This window comes from Acanthochromis polyacanthus, chromosome 4 (assembly GCF_021347895.1).
Source record: "Acanthochromis polyacanthus isolate Apoly-LR-REF ecotype Palm Island chromosome 4, KAUST_Apoly_ChrSc, whole genome shotgun sequence".
NCBI lineage: Eukaryota > Metazoa > Chordata > Actinopteri > Pomacentridae > Acanthochromis > Acanthochromis polyacanthus.
Window position 1 is genome coordinate 36398004 of NC_067116.1, and position 14596 is coordinate 36412599.

At 40.3% G+C, this 14596-nt stretch overlaps 3 protein-coding genes across 3 annotated transcripts in view; all 3 read left to right on the forward strand.

Annotated features, from left to right (window-relative positions):
• Positions 1 to 14596, forward strand: part of LOC110952305 (importin-13-like) — a 435553-nt gene that overhangs the window by 69989 nt on the left and 350968 nt on the right. The window lies entirely within an intron of this gene.
• Positions 27 to 2107, forward strand: jun (Jun proto-oncogene, AP-1 transcription factor subunit). The gene is given in 4 exon segments (XM_022195824.2): positions 27 to 539; positions 542 to 679; positions 682 to 912; positions 915 to 2107. Coding segments are annotated over 4 exon segments (960 nt in total). The 5' UTR covers positions 27 to 397; the 3' UTR covers positions 1364 to 2107.
• caiap (CARD- and ANK-containing Inflammasome Adaptor Protein) lies at positions 6120 to 10800 on the forward strand. Its single transcript, XM_051947232.1, has 4 exons — positions 6120 to 7296; positions 7392 to 7575; positions 8847 to 9069; positions 10051 to 10800. The coding sequence occupies exons 1-4, from the start codon at positions 6120 to 6122 to the stop codon at positions 10798 to 10800; spliced, it is 2334 nt and encodes a 777-aa protein (XP_051803192.1).

Here is a 14596-nt window from a genome sequence, read left to right on the forward strand (position 1 = left end):
GTTATTTTTAGAGAGGCAGCGGCAGCAGATAAGGTTTGGCTCCACGCTGCTCAGCTCAGAGTATATACAGAAACACTGCCCGGGCAGAGGACACACCGCGAAGAAAAGTTAGAACCGCTCGGCGCTTTCTCATTCACGACTCAAAACAAGTCTGGATACTTGGAAAAAGCTTTGTGAACTGTTACAACTCAACACTGAACACTCCACCCGCCGCCGGGTGAACGAAGTAAGTCCTGATTCCTGTGTCAACAAAGTGCGCACTCAAAGTTTTTGGAAGTTTTTACGCACAGAGAGGACGTTTGGAAACCTCAGTAACCAGGAAGAAGAGAGGGGGGTTCTTCGAAAAGTTGTTTTGTAGAAGATTTTTTGTAGCTACATTTGTTTTTGGTTCACTTCTATGTATACCAAGATGGAAACTACTTTCTATGACGACTCACTCAACGCTTTCTCCCAGCACGACAACACCGGCTACGGATACAGCAACCCCAAAACGCTGAAACACAACATGACACTGAACCTCTCCGATCCGACCGTCTCTCTGAACCTCACCTCCGCGCCAAAGCTGGAGACATCCTCACCTCCCCGGACGTGGGCTTGCTGAAGCTGGCCTCCCCGGAGCTGGAGCGGCTCATCATCCAGTCCAGCAACGGGCTCATCACCACCACGCCAACCCCGACCCAGTCCTGTGCCCCAAGAATGTCACTGACGAGCAGGAAGGCTTCGCGGAGGGCTTCGTCCGAGCCCTGGCCGAGCTGCACCACCAGCACATGCCGGCCACCACCTCCGCTGCCCAGACCGGCGTCAACACTGCCCTGCCGCCGGTGTCCTCCGTTGCCGGTGCCACCGTTTACAGCAACAACGCTACCATGCGCTCCGACTCGCCGGTTTACGAGGACTTGAACACTTTCAACCCGCCATCAGCACCGTGTCGGCACCGAACTACACCACCTCAGCCCCGACCATGTCCTTCCCCGCCGCCCCGCCTCAGCTTCCCATCTACGGCCAGCCCTCCTCCGCCCAGCTCCCCCGGCTCACGGCGCTCAAAGAGGAGCCCCAAACCGTTCCCGAGATGCCGGGGGAGACCCCTCCTCTCTCCCCGATAGACATGGAGAGCCAGGAGCGCATCAAGGCCGAGAGAAAGCGGATGAGGAACCGCATCGCCGCCTCCAAGTGCCGGAAGAGGAAGCTGGAGCGCATCTCTCGGCTGGAGGACAAAGTGAAGACCCTCAAGTCCCAGAACTCTGAGCTCGCCTCCACCGCCAACATGTTGCGGGAGCAGGTGGCCCAGCTGAAGCAGAAGGTGATGAACCACGTTAACAGCGGGTGCCAGCTCATGTTAACGCAGCAGCTCCAGACCTTCTGAGGTGGTGACCAAGCGGCGGGCGGAGAGAGAAGGAAAAGAAAAAGACTGTAGTTGAAAGAAGCGGATGCTTCCTGTGACAGTGAGTGGCTGTGTCTCCCGAAATCGCGACGGGATTTGGACGATGTGGCGCTTCCACTGGCAGGACCGGGGGGCCGCGCTAAAAGTTCCTGAAAGTGCCATGCGCTCCCCGGTGGCGCGTCCTAGAGATGGGCTCGGGACAGTGACAGTAGCCATGAACCAGAGGGGACATGGCAACAAGCAGGATTCCTTTCTGTTTCGTGCTGTTTGTTTTTAACAGAACTGGACAGGACTGAAGTTTTCTTGATTTACACCCAGCTCTGCATGGACCTTAATCATGACATCCAAGGAGAAGTTTCAGTATTAGAGGATTTAAGAACCTGCAATAGACTTTTCTTGCTGTAGCCATAATGGCCTCAAATTTTGGGCGTGTTGGTCAACTCTAAACGGCTGAAAAGTTGTAACAAATGCTGCCTGACTTCTGAGTTACAGTACAAAGTACATTTTTCTTAATTGTAAGAAGTTAAGTTAGAAAAGCTTCAAGATTTACTTGTTTTTTCTAAAGTTGTTTAATGGGGTTTCACTCATTGTTATATGTATATAAGATCAACTTGGAGTACTTATGTTTACTATTTGTAATAAGAATACTGTATAATTTTTATGTTTTTTTTCTGAGCACTTCAGAAACTAATCAATATTTAAGAAAATAAAACCAGATAAAATGAAGCAACATTGCCTCTGTGTTCTTGTAAAAGTGTGACAGAAAGAAGGAAAAAGGTGGGTGTGCCATGTCAGGAACTCAAACAATAAAACATGTTGCAACATGTTGCAAGAGCTGCTAGTTCAGAGTACCTCACGGTAAATTCCATTAGTGCTGGTATTGATTCAGGCTAAGTGATTGTGTTTCAGCTGACAGATCAGGCTCACTTACTACAGATGGAGGCCAATTCTGCAAATGGGGTTGTAGAGTTTGAGATCTCCACTTTGTATCAGCACACACAGATATACAAGAAGAATTTTACTATTAGGCAACACACAAGCCTCTTAAGCTCTCAGAAAACACAATATGACACGACAAGTAAGTCTGTGACAACCTGGAGCTGCAAAACTGAGATGCAACAGTTTGAAGTGAGCAAGAAATCTCAGTTAAAGACATTTGAGGCATCACTGATATGGCACATATAGAAATAGAAGTATTTCAAGCTTTTGAACAAACTGCTTTCTGGGTTAAAGAATTTAAAGTAATAAGTAATTCACAAAAATCAGAGCTGTATGTACATCCCTTTGGTAAAGTTTAGTAACATAAGAGCACAAAAAATCAATAAAACTAAGCCCACACATTAAAGTAAAAACATAATTTCATTGTATAAAATCTGTAAAATACAGATAAAAGAACTAAAGTGGAGTTCTAGATAGATAGACTCAGATACAAGTGTTAAAGATGATTTTAAAGCACATGATAGCATATAAATCTAACATAAAGCAAACAGAATAAAAGAAGAAACTATTAATTTAAAGGGAGACAACACATACATTTACAAACACATATCAGGCCAATCACAGGCTACCAGTCATGCTGTTGCATCATTTAGTTACTCGGGATTACTTCTGTCCTGTTGCAAATAAGGAAAGGCCCAACACATCAGAACAAATGCAAATAAAGTCTCAGGTCCTGTAATGCAAATATCTACACAAAGCACATCATTACCGCAATTAAACTCAATATTATATGTGTTTGGTTGTGTATAGTCTGGATAGATTTTATTCTAATGTCATGCTGTCTCAGAGCAACTCTACTATAAAGATCTTGTCTAAAAAGTAGAATAGATTAAATCAGCAAATAGGAAACTAAGCAGAGATACTTTAGCAGAAGAAATCAATACAGAAGACTGGGAAGTATCACAAAATAATAATACTGTTGTAGTCCAGTTTTATATACAACATAGCTGAACATTCCCAGTTTGGAGAGTTTTTTCCCCCAGTTTCTTCATTTGTTGAAGTAAAGAACAAACATACTGGAAAATTAGTACGTTAACCCATCATTTTGAATGTCTTCCCTGCTCAGACAGCAGGTGCATATGAGAGGCCAGGTCAGATTGGGCTCACAGGTTATAAAGTTTAGTGCCTTCAACCACTGCCAGACACCGGTGCTGCTTATAATTAAACACTAGAGGGCGGCACAGACCGAGTCAGAATGATCTGAGAGATGAAGTCTCCAGGGCTCAATTGTAGCTTTTATTGGTTAATTTGTTGATTAAATTAGTACAAACATCAGTCATGACACAAACAGAACGGGTTACAGACTGTGGAAGCTTAAATAATGTTTTCAGTATAACAAATGGTGCAGTTTTTACGCTTACTCTAAGTAGCCATGGAATATTTTTGTTTCTTCTTTTCTCTATTTTTTCTTTACATTTATTCACAATTCATCTCTGTTTTTTTTTTTGCTATATATAATAATACACTGGGGATATTTTCTGACACAGCTTACCACATATCTTACCATATATCTGCAGCTTATTCAACTGTCTGTTTTCATTCTGTTGTGATTATTATTTTATTCTAATACAGTCTAATACAGTCTTTTAAAACTATATTGCTTTACACTACTTCAAAGCCAGTTACACACACTAAACGAGCACATTATTAAAGTTGATTGTTTGGGTGTCTGGTCTGCTCTGATTAAATAATCATCTTACAGCCTGATTATTTTATTCTAATACAGTCTTTTAAAAACTATATTGCTTTACACTACTTCAAAGCCAGTTACACACACTAAACGAGCACATTATTAAAGCTGATTGTTTGGGTCTACTCTGATTTGTCTAAACATATTGATATTCTAGATATTTATTTGTGGGAATTCTGATTTGTAAATCTGCTCTGATTTCTCAAACTTGGGCAACATGACATCATTCCGGAAAGCTCCCCTGCCATATAAGGAGAGGGAACACTCGGAAGGTGCACGTCACTACAGAGGGGGCGTGACTTACGGAAGTGAATCGACGCTGTAATCTGCTGTGTTTAATAAGAGGAGTCCTAGAAAGTTCTACGAAGAACAGACAGGATTTACTTCCCAAGGACGAATCAGAGGAAAGATTACAGCGACAATAAAGCTGACTGGAGGACCAGAATCCGGGAAATAACAAAGACGACCCACTTTCTGGATTAAAATACATAAAAATATCAAAACAAAATTGTAAGCCCAGGATAAAGGGACGGTTTATAACTGATACTTACCGTAGTTTATAAAGTGAATACACTCGATGATAAAAGCCAGTAGAAGGAGGTTGCATCCAGTTATATACAATTTTGAAGGACTTGAGTATTTAATATGTTCTTTTATTAGAAATGTCACTACATTTCAAGGAAATGATGTAGTTATTCCTCCACTGCCTACATGTGTTTGGCAGCTATAGTCCCTAATAATGTAAATTAACAGTCTACATACTAATACACGTCTCTAAGCATCCTTACTGCATAGTGCCTTGTTAAAATATTTTAAAAATATGCGTTCTCGTTGATATGATAAGTGACTGAGGTTATTCTGCTACATAATGATTACCAAAATTAGATATAGTTAATTTTTGTTTAGGGTCTTCTCTGGGATGATAGTGATCTAGCTAATTTTTAAAAAGGCATTGAAATCATTTGTTGGTGGAATATTTTGACAGCACAAAATAATCCTTGGTGGTGTTTTATAAGAATATACATATTTTTACAGTGGGATGTTTATCTGATTAGCACATTTATTAAATAACTACATGATTGTAGCACACTTGAGAAAAAGAAAATGAGCAATGTCAGAGTTCTTTTGTCCACTTGTGGCTTTTATAGTACAATACACAGAGAGTACAAAGAAACCAACCTAATCTTAAGAGCTAATAACCAACATGTCCAACATGCCTCAAATCAAACATTTTTTTCCGTCCCGTCTCCTCAAAGTATGATTGTGAGCCACTTTTCATTCACCATTTTTATTGTATAGTGCAACATAGAGTTAATGAGATGTTGGTTGTCCCACTCCGGAACTGGACATGTCCATCCAGAGCATCACAAAGCAGATTTACTGTTGTACTATGTATATATCTAAATATTTCTTGGACAACAAATGGTGATTAGTGGATATTCAAATGCATGGTTATGGCCCTAACTGATATGCAGCATCCAGCATACCAATTGTCCATTCTGTGCCATTTCTTGTCTTCTTTGGCATCGTTCCATTTGACTAAAGTTGCATTTTAAGGTGGCCTTTTGTAGTTACAGCTCAAAGGAGAGTCTGTGTGCTGGTCACACTGTCTGATTATTGTCCTGTATAGCCATACTAGGATGTGGGTTCTCTCAATGGTCGATAATTTGTCATCAGTTTAAAACTTTTAGTGCACAACTGGCTAATCATAACCACAGAAAACAGATGTTTCACTTTATCTCTCAATCAGAAAAGAAGACCATTTGCATGTATTTTTGTTCAGTATATTATGACAATCTATGACTCCTGTTACATCTAATGAAAACTAACACTGTTAGTTGGTCACATAATCTCACAAAAGGTAAGTTGAACCGACTGGATGTCTATTGTGAATGGCTTTTGTCTGTATTTAGTTGCTAAGGTGAGGTTTTTCACTTAGCAATATGAAATAAAACACACACTCATGCAGAGGTAGAACAACAAATTATAACACGGACATGCCGAGGGTGAAGGCTTAAGAAGACACCTTTAGTTTCCAGTATGTCTAAAATGATCAGCAAACTCAAAGGTTCTGAGGCTCGAGCCACATCAAACTATACCAACCCTTATGCAGTGGATGTGATCAAGGTAAAGAGAAGAGATCTGATTTATGGAATCTCACACACTGAGGATCTGCTGGATCTTCTCGTCACAGAAGGAGCCATAACGGCAGAGAAGAGGTCCGTCGTCTTGACCATCAGGACTCATATAGATCAGAACTCCAGAGTCCTGGACATCCTGGAGGCCAGAGGTGAGAGAGCATGTCGGAAATTCTTCCATCCCTGTCTAATGCTGGCAGAACCAGACCTCTACCAGCGAATCAAGACCTACGTGGGCAGTGTGAACGAATATATTCAAGATTCAAAGACACAGTTGATTGGGTATTTGCTGGAGAAGGACAATGAAGGGATGGATCAATTAAAAAACCAAACTGTAACTCAGAAGATTCCAACTTTGCATGCCATTAAAGAAGCCAAGAGATATAAGACTGAGAGGGCAGGAAGAAAAAACACGCTGCTTGGAAAAGAAGACAATAAACCAGCGGAGAGTAAATCAGAAAACCTCATTCACATGATTGCTGCAAATGGGGAAGTGGAGCTACTAGAGGAGCTGTTAGGAGACACTGACATCAACACTGTCAATGCCTCCAATGAGACTCTGTTACATGCAGCAGCAGAACATGGACATTTATCCATCATTCAGCTCTTGATCCATAAAGGAGCCAGACTGGACCTGCAGGACAACGTTGGTCACACAGCTCTTCACAAAGCAGCCAGCATGGGTCACACTGACATCATGAGGGTCCTTATAAAGGCTGGGGCCTCCATCCACACTCTAGATTTGCATGGAAAAAACCCCATTCACCTGGCAGTGGATGATGAACACCTGGATTCTGTAAAAATCCTGGTGGAAGAGGAGGTCAAGCAGTCTGAGAGCCACAACCAGGACATGTTTCTCCACATGGCAGCTATGGAAGATAACTGTAGGCTTGCTGAGCTGTTGCTGCAGAACGGAGCTGCTGTCGATGCCATAAACAGCCATGAAAAGACAGCTCTGTTCAATGCAGTCAAGAGAAACAATGAGAAAATGGTGAAAATGCTTCTCAAGGCAGGAGCCTCAGTTGACCAAGATGCTTTAAATGAAGCCATTAATCTCCATGAAGCAACAATTCTCCAGCTGCTGCTTGGTAAGTCTTTATGCAGTTACTTTAAGACATTTAAACAAACTGAAGTATAAATCTACAAGCATCCAAGCTCACAGTAAGTGTTGTTCAAACTACAGAGAATGCAAGAGTTGTTCTGAGTGAAGAAGCACTGGGCTCCGCTCTTCTCTCAGCTGTAAGACAGAACCATGACGGAGCAGTGACTACACTGATAGACAATGGAGCAGATGTGAACATCTGTGACAAACAAGGATACACTCCTGTCCTCCTGTCGGCCGAGCTGGGACACACTGAAGTCTTCAGGTGATGTGTACTAAAAAGGATCTAGTGTCATTAAAATGCATGTTTGGTTTTCAGTCTACACATTTTTTTTCGAATAGTAGGTTTTTATAAGTGCAACATTTTGATGTACAAAGGAACTTTTTACCTAAATCATGCCTAAATTTATCTCAGATTTTGAAATAACTTTATTATTATTATATTGGGCTAGTTGTGTCCTTTTGTCAGAGCTTTGCATTGTTTAGAAATCTTCAGAAAGTCTGAACATAAAGTCATATGTTCACCTTTTCCATATGTGTCAACAACAAAATCACCACAGCTATTATTAGAAACTGCAATACTCTATTCACTGGGATCAAGATTGGGAAAGCTGCATGAACATCAATGTAAAAATCTGTGTTTTTCATGCCAGCAGCCCACACCGCTCAACCGCAGGACGTTAGAGACAAAAAAAATAAGTCTTACACCAAAGATTATCACCCTGAGCATCATTTGACAGGACAAGCATATGTCATGAATCAGTCACAGACACAGAAAAAGCAGGTGTTAAAAGAACAAAAAGCAAAGTTTGAGCAAAAAGCTGATACAAAGAACAAACCACAGCACTGAAAAATCAAAAGCAGAGGAGTTGGCAAATTAACCAAAACCCCACGAGGACAACAAAAGCACAGCATAAACTGAAGCGAGAAAAAAGCAAATTCAAAACCATGAAAATGAAAAGTACAAACCTGAAGCAGGTGAGCACAGGGAAGAGCTCAGTCAGGTGAGCAGGTGGTCCAATATGGAAGCCAAACTACCAAGCAGGGGGGACAAACAGGTGACAAACCAGGCAGGTTACCGGTAGGGAAGGAGGACAAAGCAGACAAACCGACAGACAGCAAAAGAAAAACAGGTGAAACTAATTGGGAGATCAGGAGATCCAGGAGAAACTGATCAGAGAAGTGGGAAGGGAAACAGATAGAGGCAGGAAGTAAAGACAACAACAGTCACACCAGGGCAGATAATGACAAAATAAAACAGGAAATGCATAATACACAACTCAAGTTTCCTAAATTAGATCAGGAAATGAAAGACTTATTCTCACAGACATAGACCTACTTGCATTTACATAAAAATGGCCTCAAGTGGTATGAAATCCTTGTTTTCTATGTTCATTACTGCCACTTTATTCAGCACAATTTCGTTGCAGATTCTATATATATACTATGCCAGTCATTTTTCCTTGCTTATTTGCATTTTATCGAATGCTATATCTTATATAGTGCCATTTTTATTTTTTATTTTTTACACCTCAGAGTGCTGGCAGCAAAACAAGCCAAACTGGACACCACTTTACCTGACCTCTCCTCTGCGTTGCACCTGGCTGTCCATGGTGGCAGCATTCCCATAGTACAGAATCTTCTGGAACAAGGAACGGATCCCAACGTCACTGGAGCTAAAGGCCAGATGCCCCTTCACCTGGCAGCTCAGTGCAACAGGGCGGGCTTAACTGGTCTGTTGTTAGAAGCTGGAGCTCAGGTAACAATCAGGAAATGCTCCCATAACATTACCTACACATTTGAGTCATTATTTAGAGAAAATGTTTTAATCTAATGTTCAAAGATGTACATTTTAAAGTTAAAGCACAGTCTTATTATTAACAGTATGTCCCATGATTTCAGAGGAAAAACGTTCTCAAGCCAACATTCAAAAAATGATTTCCAGATTCTGCCAAGGCTTCATATGGTTTTTCATAAAGATGTCCTGTAATGTCTAACGTTCTGTGGATGCTTTGGGGATGTTGTTGGGGAACTCTCTCTATATGGAACATTCTTGTTATGTTCTACAAAAACAATAGAAGAATGCTCTCAAACTGACAGTTAAAATATGTTTTCTAGGTATTATTGGGGCCTCAGATAACTGAATGTTTTTATATAGATTTTTTTATAACATTCCTGTAATGTAATATATGAAAAGCAGAACATTTTCCCTTTATGCTAAAGGAACAAATTATAGATCGTTCTTCTACAAGGCATTTCCACAGTCATGACAGAGCAGGGATGTTCTCAATGCCACATTCAAAAAACTGTTTCAAGATGTTATTGAAATTTCAGATGACAGAACATGAGATGCTCTCGTACTGTGATATGTTACCACAGGTGGAACATTGTGGCTACAATGTTTTATGGATGTCTTGGGGATGCTGTTGGAGAACATTCCCAATTAAACACTCTCACAATGTTTCCTAATAACAAAAGCAGAATGTTCTTAAACCAACATTCAAAAAATGTTTTCCAGGTGTTATCGAGGCCTCAGATGACAGAACATTATTTATAAGACATTCCTGCACTGGGAACGTTAGGGCACAACAGTCTAACCATGTTATCACCAAAGAGTTTTAATGCTGAAAACATTATTAGAAGTTTACAGAAATTCCTCTGAACACGGTGGTGATTGGTATCAGTTTTATATTTAAATAATTACAGTAGATTTATGGAGTGTTGTGCGTCATTTCTTTAGGTGAATGCAGTGAACCAGGATGGACTGACTCCTCTGCATGTAGCAGGTCAACAGGGTCACTCAGACACAGTGATCCAGCTTCTTCAGGGTAAAGCAGATCCAAAAGTCAAAGACAGGCAGGGGAGGACAGCTCTGCATTGGGCAGCAGCTTCTCAAGAAGAAAGCTGTGTGGTAGACCTGCTGCTGTCAGCCAAAACCAACCCAAACATTACCGATAACGAGAAGAAAACTGCTCTCCATGTGGCTGCGGCAGCAGGACAAGTAGATGCAGTCACCTCACTGTTGTCCTACAAGGCAAAAGCAGGAACACGAGACATGGACGGCTCCACACCTCTACATTACGCAGCAGCTGGTGGACATGCTGGCGTGGTTTCAGCTCTGCTGCATTCACTCAACAACAAGGGGATAGAAGACAGGAACGCATGGAGGAAAACACCACTTCATGCTGCAGCTGAGAAAGGCCATGATAATGTGGTTGGGCTGCTCCTGGAGGCTGGAGCAAAGATCAACAGCACAGATCAGAATAAAGACACTCCTCTGCACTGTGCTGCTCGCGGTGGACACCAGGAGGTGATGAAGAGGCTTGTAAACTGGGGCCAAGCTGGGCAGAAAGGACGGAGGAATCAGGTCAATCTACAATCTACAAATAATGTGGGCAGGACGGCGCTGCAGCTGGCAGAGAGTGGAGACACACCAGAACATGAGAACATAGTCATTTTACTCAAAAAGAAGATGTTTCTCACCAAGTAGAAGAAGAGTTTAAAAATGCAATATCAGCTTAATGATCAGTCTACTTATTTATGTATTCATTTTTTCAGGAACTCAAATCTCAGAAGAAATCTCATACAAATCCTGCATCATTTTCCTTGAATGGTGCTGATGTTGATCACATGCTCTTTTTGCATCCTCAGTCAAAAAATAAATAGGTCATCAGGTTAGACTGCTTGAATTTGAATATCCTGCTGGGCTTCTATGTTAGATAGAAGAACAAATATATGTTAAAGAAGTTTTCTTTCATATAACTCTAACTGTCCATGCCACTGAAAAATATAATCTAAGTTCTGTACACACATAATGACCATTTTTCATTTTTAAAAAAAGAGATTTTGGTACAATAACTTTAAGCCCAGTTATCAGTTCATTAGTTGGTCCACCACTTTTGTCCATACTGGAACATCTCAAGTATATGTGGTGTACTGGATGAAGAATTTGCACATATTCATGGTCCCCAAATAAGGACGTTTTGATGACTGAAGTGCATGATCAAACATACCAAAGAATGGCTCACAAAGACATAATGAGGTTAATTCATTTTTAGAAATTAATAAAAGTAATAGAACCTCAGTTCTGTACACATTTGAAAAAAGATGCTAGCCGATGCATGAACTGGTGGGCAATTGTGCAAAACACATACAAAAAGATATTGAAAGATAATGAAAGATATTACCTCTCTTGATATTTCTATTGGATAAAAGATCAGAAACTTTGTGCCATCATTGACATACACCACCTTTATTTGTAGGCACAACATCAGATGTTCAGTTCTACAAACATGTCAAAAAAGTTGGATTTTCATATGAATCTATGCTTTATAGTCGCGATGTTCAGTGCAATAATGATGTTGTAATAAAGTGTATTGACCTACTTTCCTTCAATTTGTGGGTTCTGTTTTATTTCTCGCTGCTTCAGGGTCTTTTCCTGTTTGCTAGGAATAAAATATACGTGCAGTAGTCTTTATCAAAAGATCTGCAGAAGTGCAAGTTGCACTGGAAGATTCAGAAATGATAAAGATGCTCGGTCTTCGTGTCATCTGTTTTTTCCTGTGCAATCGTCGAAAAAAGACCCAAAATGACAAAGTGACTGACACCAAAACCACTGGAGTCGAGGTGGGATGTTATTAGTTGTTTGCTCACATCTGCATCATTTCAAGTTCTTTGTAACCCCCCACACATCACTTTTCCATCGCTGTTATATGAATCAGTACTCGGAAAATGATTTGTCACAGTTACGGATTAGCAAAAGCGGCCAAAATACCGAGGAAAATATGCAAGACATTTTCGTGCTATGCACAAAATACTGCACAGAAAGAAATCAGACACAAGTACATAACAACAACTTTAATAACATATTTTTTGTTGTTGTTTTTGCTGTCTAATTGCTCACTGAATCTCTTCACTGGTCAGTTAAAAATTATCGCATATTTTAACATTACAGAATTTTTTTTTACATATATATATATATATATATATTTTTTTTTTTTTTTTTTAAATGTACTAAAGTGTTATTAAAGTTTCCAGCTTTAGATTAACTTCAAAAATTTGAAAAAATATGCCGATTAATTTATTGATAATTGTATATTACCTAATGAACTTCAATTTGATTCGTGCTCAGCCTCAGATAGACCAACTATGGGCCTTTCAGGTATTATGTAAATTTGGAGTGACTGAGCTAAATGTCCATTTTACCCTAAAGAGAAATTCATACAGTATTTGAAAAGCTCAGAAAGATGTTTAATAACATGTAGTTGTTTTTTTAAAACCATGTTTTAAAGAATCCATTTATTGCACCAGATGGACAGAACTGGCATATCTCCTTTCTTACTTTTACACCATAACAAAAATACAGACTTATATTGCAATTTTGCTTAAAAATTTAAACATGTTAAATATAATACAAATACTGAAATTTTTCAAGTTTTTCCTAAAACAATACCCTCATGTTTACATGTCCATAATGGTCTTTAAATAAAGCTTAATTTGTGCAGTCTTTTGTTTTAAAAAGTGAATCGGTTCAGCTTAGGTTAATATCAGGTTTCAGCAGTGACACCAGTCTTTTCCACTTGATATATGACTAGGAAATATAGCTGCACCTTGGAAAACATGCAAAAAGACCTTTTAAAGGTGCAGTAGATGGACTTTTTTTCTCCATAATCAGACGAAGAGTATTAGAGATGCACTGATCCAACCTCATCTGGAGGTATCTTACAAAATTAAGTGATGTATTATTTGTATTCTTCACTGATATGAATTCCATCCATCCATTCTCTATACACCGCTTTATTATCACTAGGGTCGCAGGGAGGCTGGAGCCTATCCCAGCTGACTCGGGTGAAGGCAGGGGACACCCTGGACAGGTCGCCAGTCTGTCACAGGGCTACATATACAGACAAACAGTCACACCTACAGGCAATTTAGAGTGATCAATTAACCTCAGCATATTTTTGGACCGTGGGAGGAAGCCGGAGTGCCCGGAGGAAACCAACGCATGCACAGGGAGAACATGCAAACTCCATGCAGAAAGATCCCAGGCCAAGGCCGAGATTTGAACTGAGGATCTTCTTGCTGCAAGGCGAAAGTGCTAACCACTACCCTACTGTGCAGCCCCCTGATATGCATTAATTTTTCTATTTTTTGTGCAAGGCAGTGGGAGTTTAAACGGTGGACCGAAGTGACTGAAAGAATGAAACTGACTTGTAACACACCCACAGTTTAGTTTGCAAGGGGGCCTACAGTTTCTAGAATTGATCAACAAGTCTCAGATCAAGATTAAACCACTGGAAAAATATTAAACTGACAACCAGTTAACAGTGTTCACAGCAGTAGTCACATCAAGTGATCTAAAATATGTTTGGACTTATTTCACACTTTTTTTGTTTACTACATAATTCCATATGTGTTCATTCATAGTTTTGTTGCATTCAGTGAGAATCTACAATGTAAATAGTCATGAAAATAAAGAACCATTAAACCATTAAATTAGAAAGTGTGCCCAAACTTTTGACTGGTAGTGTAGATACATTTTATAAAATTAAGGGAAGATATCTGGGCTCATATCAATACTCAAATCCCTCAATAAACAGAGAAAGGAGGGGGGAAACAGTCCATTTCTGAACTGCGACAAAGGTAGGGGGAGAATAGTCTGACACTGCTGGTTATTTCTTAACAATCTATGGCAACTTTCACTTGATAGTCAGTGTTAACTGAGTCATTACTGGGTCTGGTAACACACTTCCACCTTTGGAAGCCCAACTCTGTTTTAGGACCACAGTGCGTTCACGCTGACTCGCACGGAGAAACACGGAAGAATTAAGGTCAACAGTGTTTGCTGCATGTGGTATCAGTAGACCACAGAGTGAGGTCAGCCAGACACACTGAAACATTCCCAATGTGTGTCAGTTCTTGGGAAAGTGATGAAGTGTGAAGTCAACACAGATCCATCTATCCATCCATCCATTATCTACACTGCTTTATCCTCATTAGGGTCGTGGGGGCACTGGACTCTATCCCAGTTGACTTAGGGCGAAGGCGGTTCACCCTGGACAGGTCATCAGTCTATCACAGGCCTACATATGCAAACAAATTGTTTGAAACAATCACACTCACATTGTGGACATTCAAGTAACTGTGTACTGGTGACACTATCTGATTATTGTTTTTTTAAAGCCACACCGAGCCCCAGTGGGGATGAACTCATTTACAGCAATTTAACAACTCAAAACCTTTTAGTGCAGAATTGGCTAAATTTAATTACTTTCTAACCATAACAC

Coding starts and splice junctions, on each gene's coding strand:
- caiap (XM_051947232.1), top strand. CDS start 6,120: ATGATCAGCAAACTCAAAGGTTCTGAGGCTCGAGCCACATCAAACTAT. Junction 7,576..8,846: donor GGACACACTGAAGTCTTCAG/GTGATGTGTACT, acceptor TTTACACCTCAG/AGTGCTGGCAGCAAAACAAG. Junction 9,070..10,050: donor TGTTAGAAGCTGGAGCTCAG/GTAACAATCAGG, acceptor TCATTTCTTTAG/GTGAATGCAGTGAACCAGGA.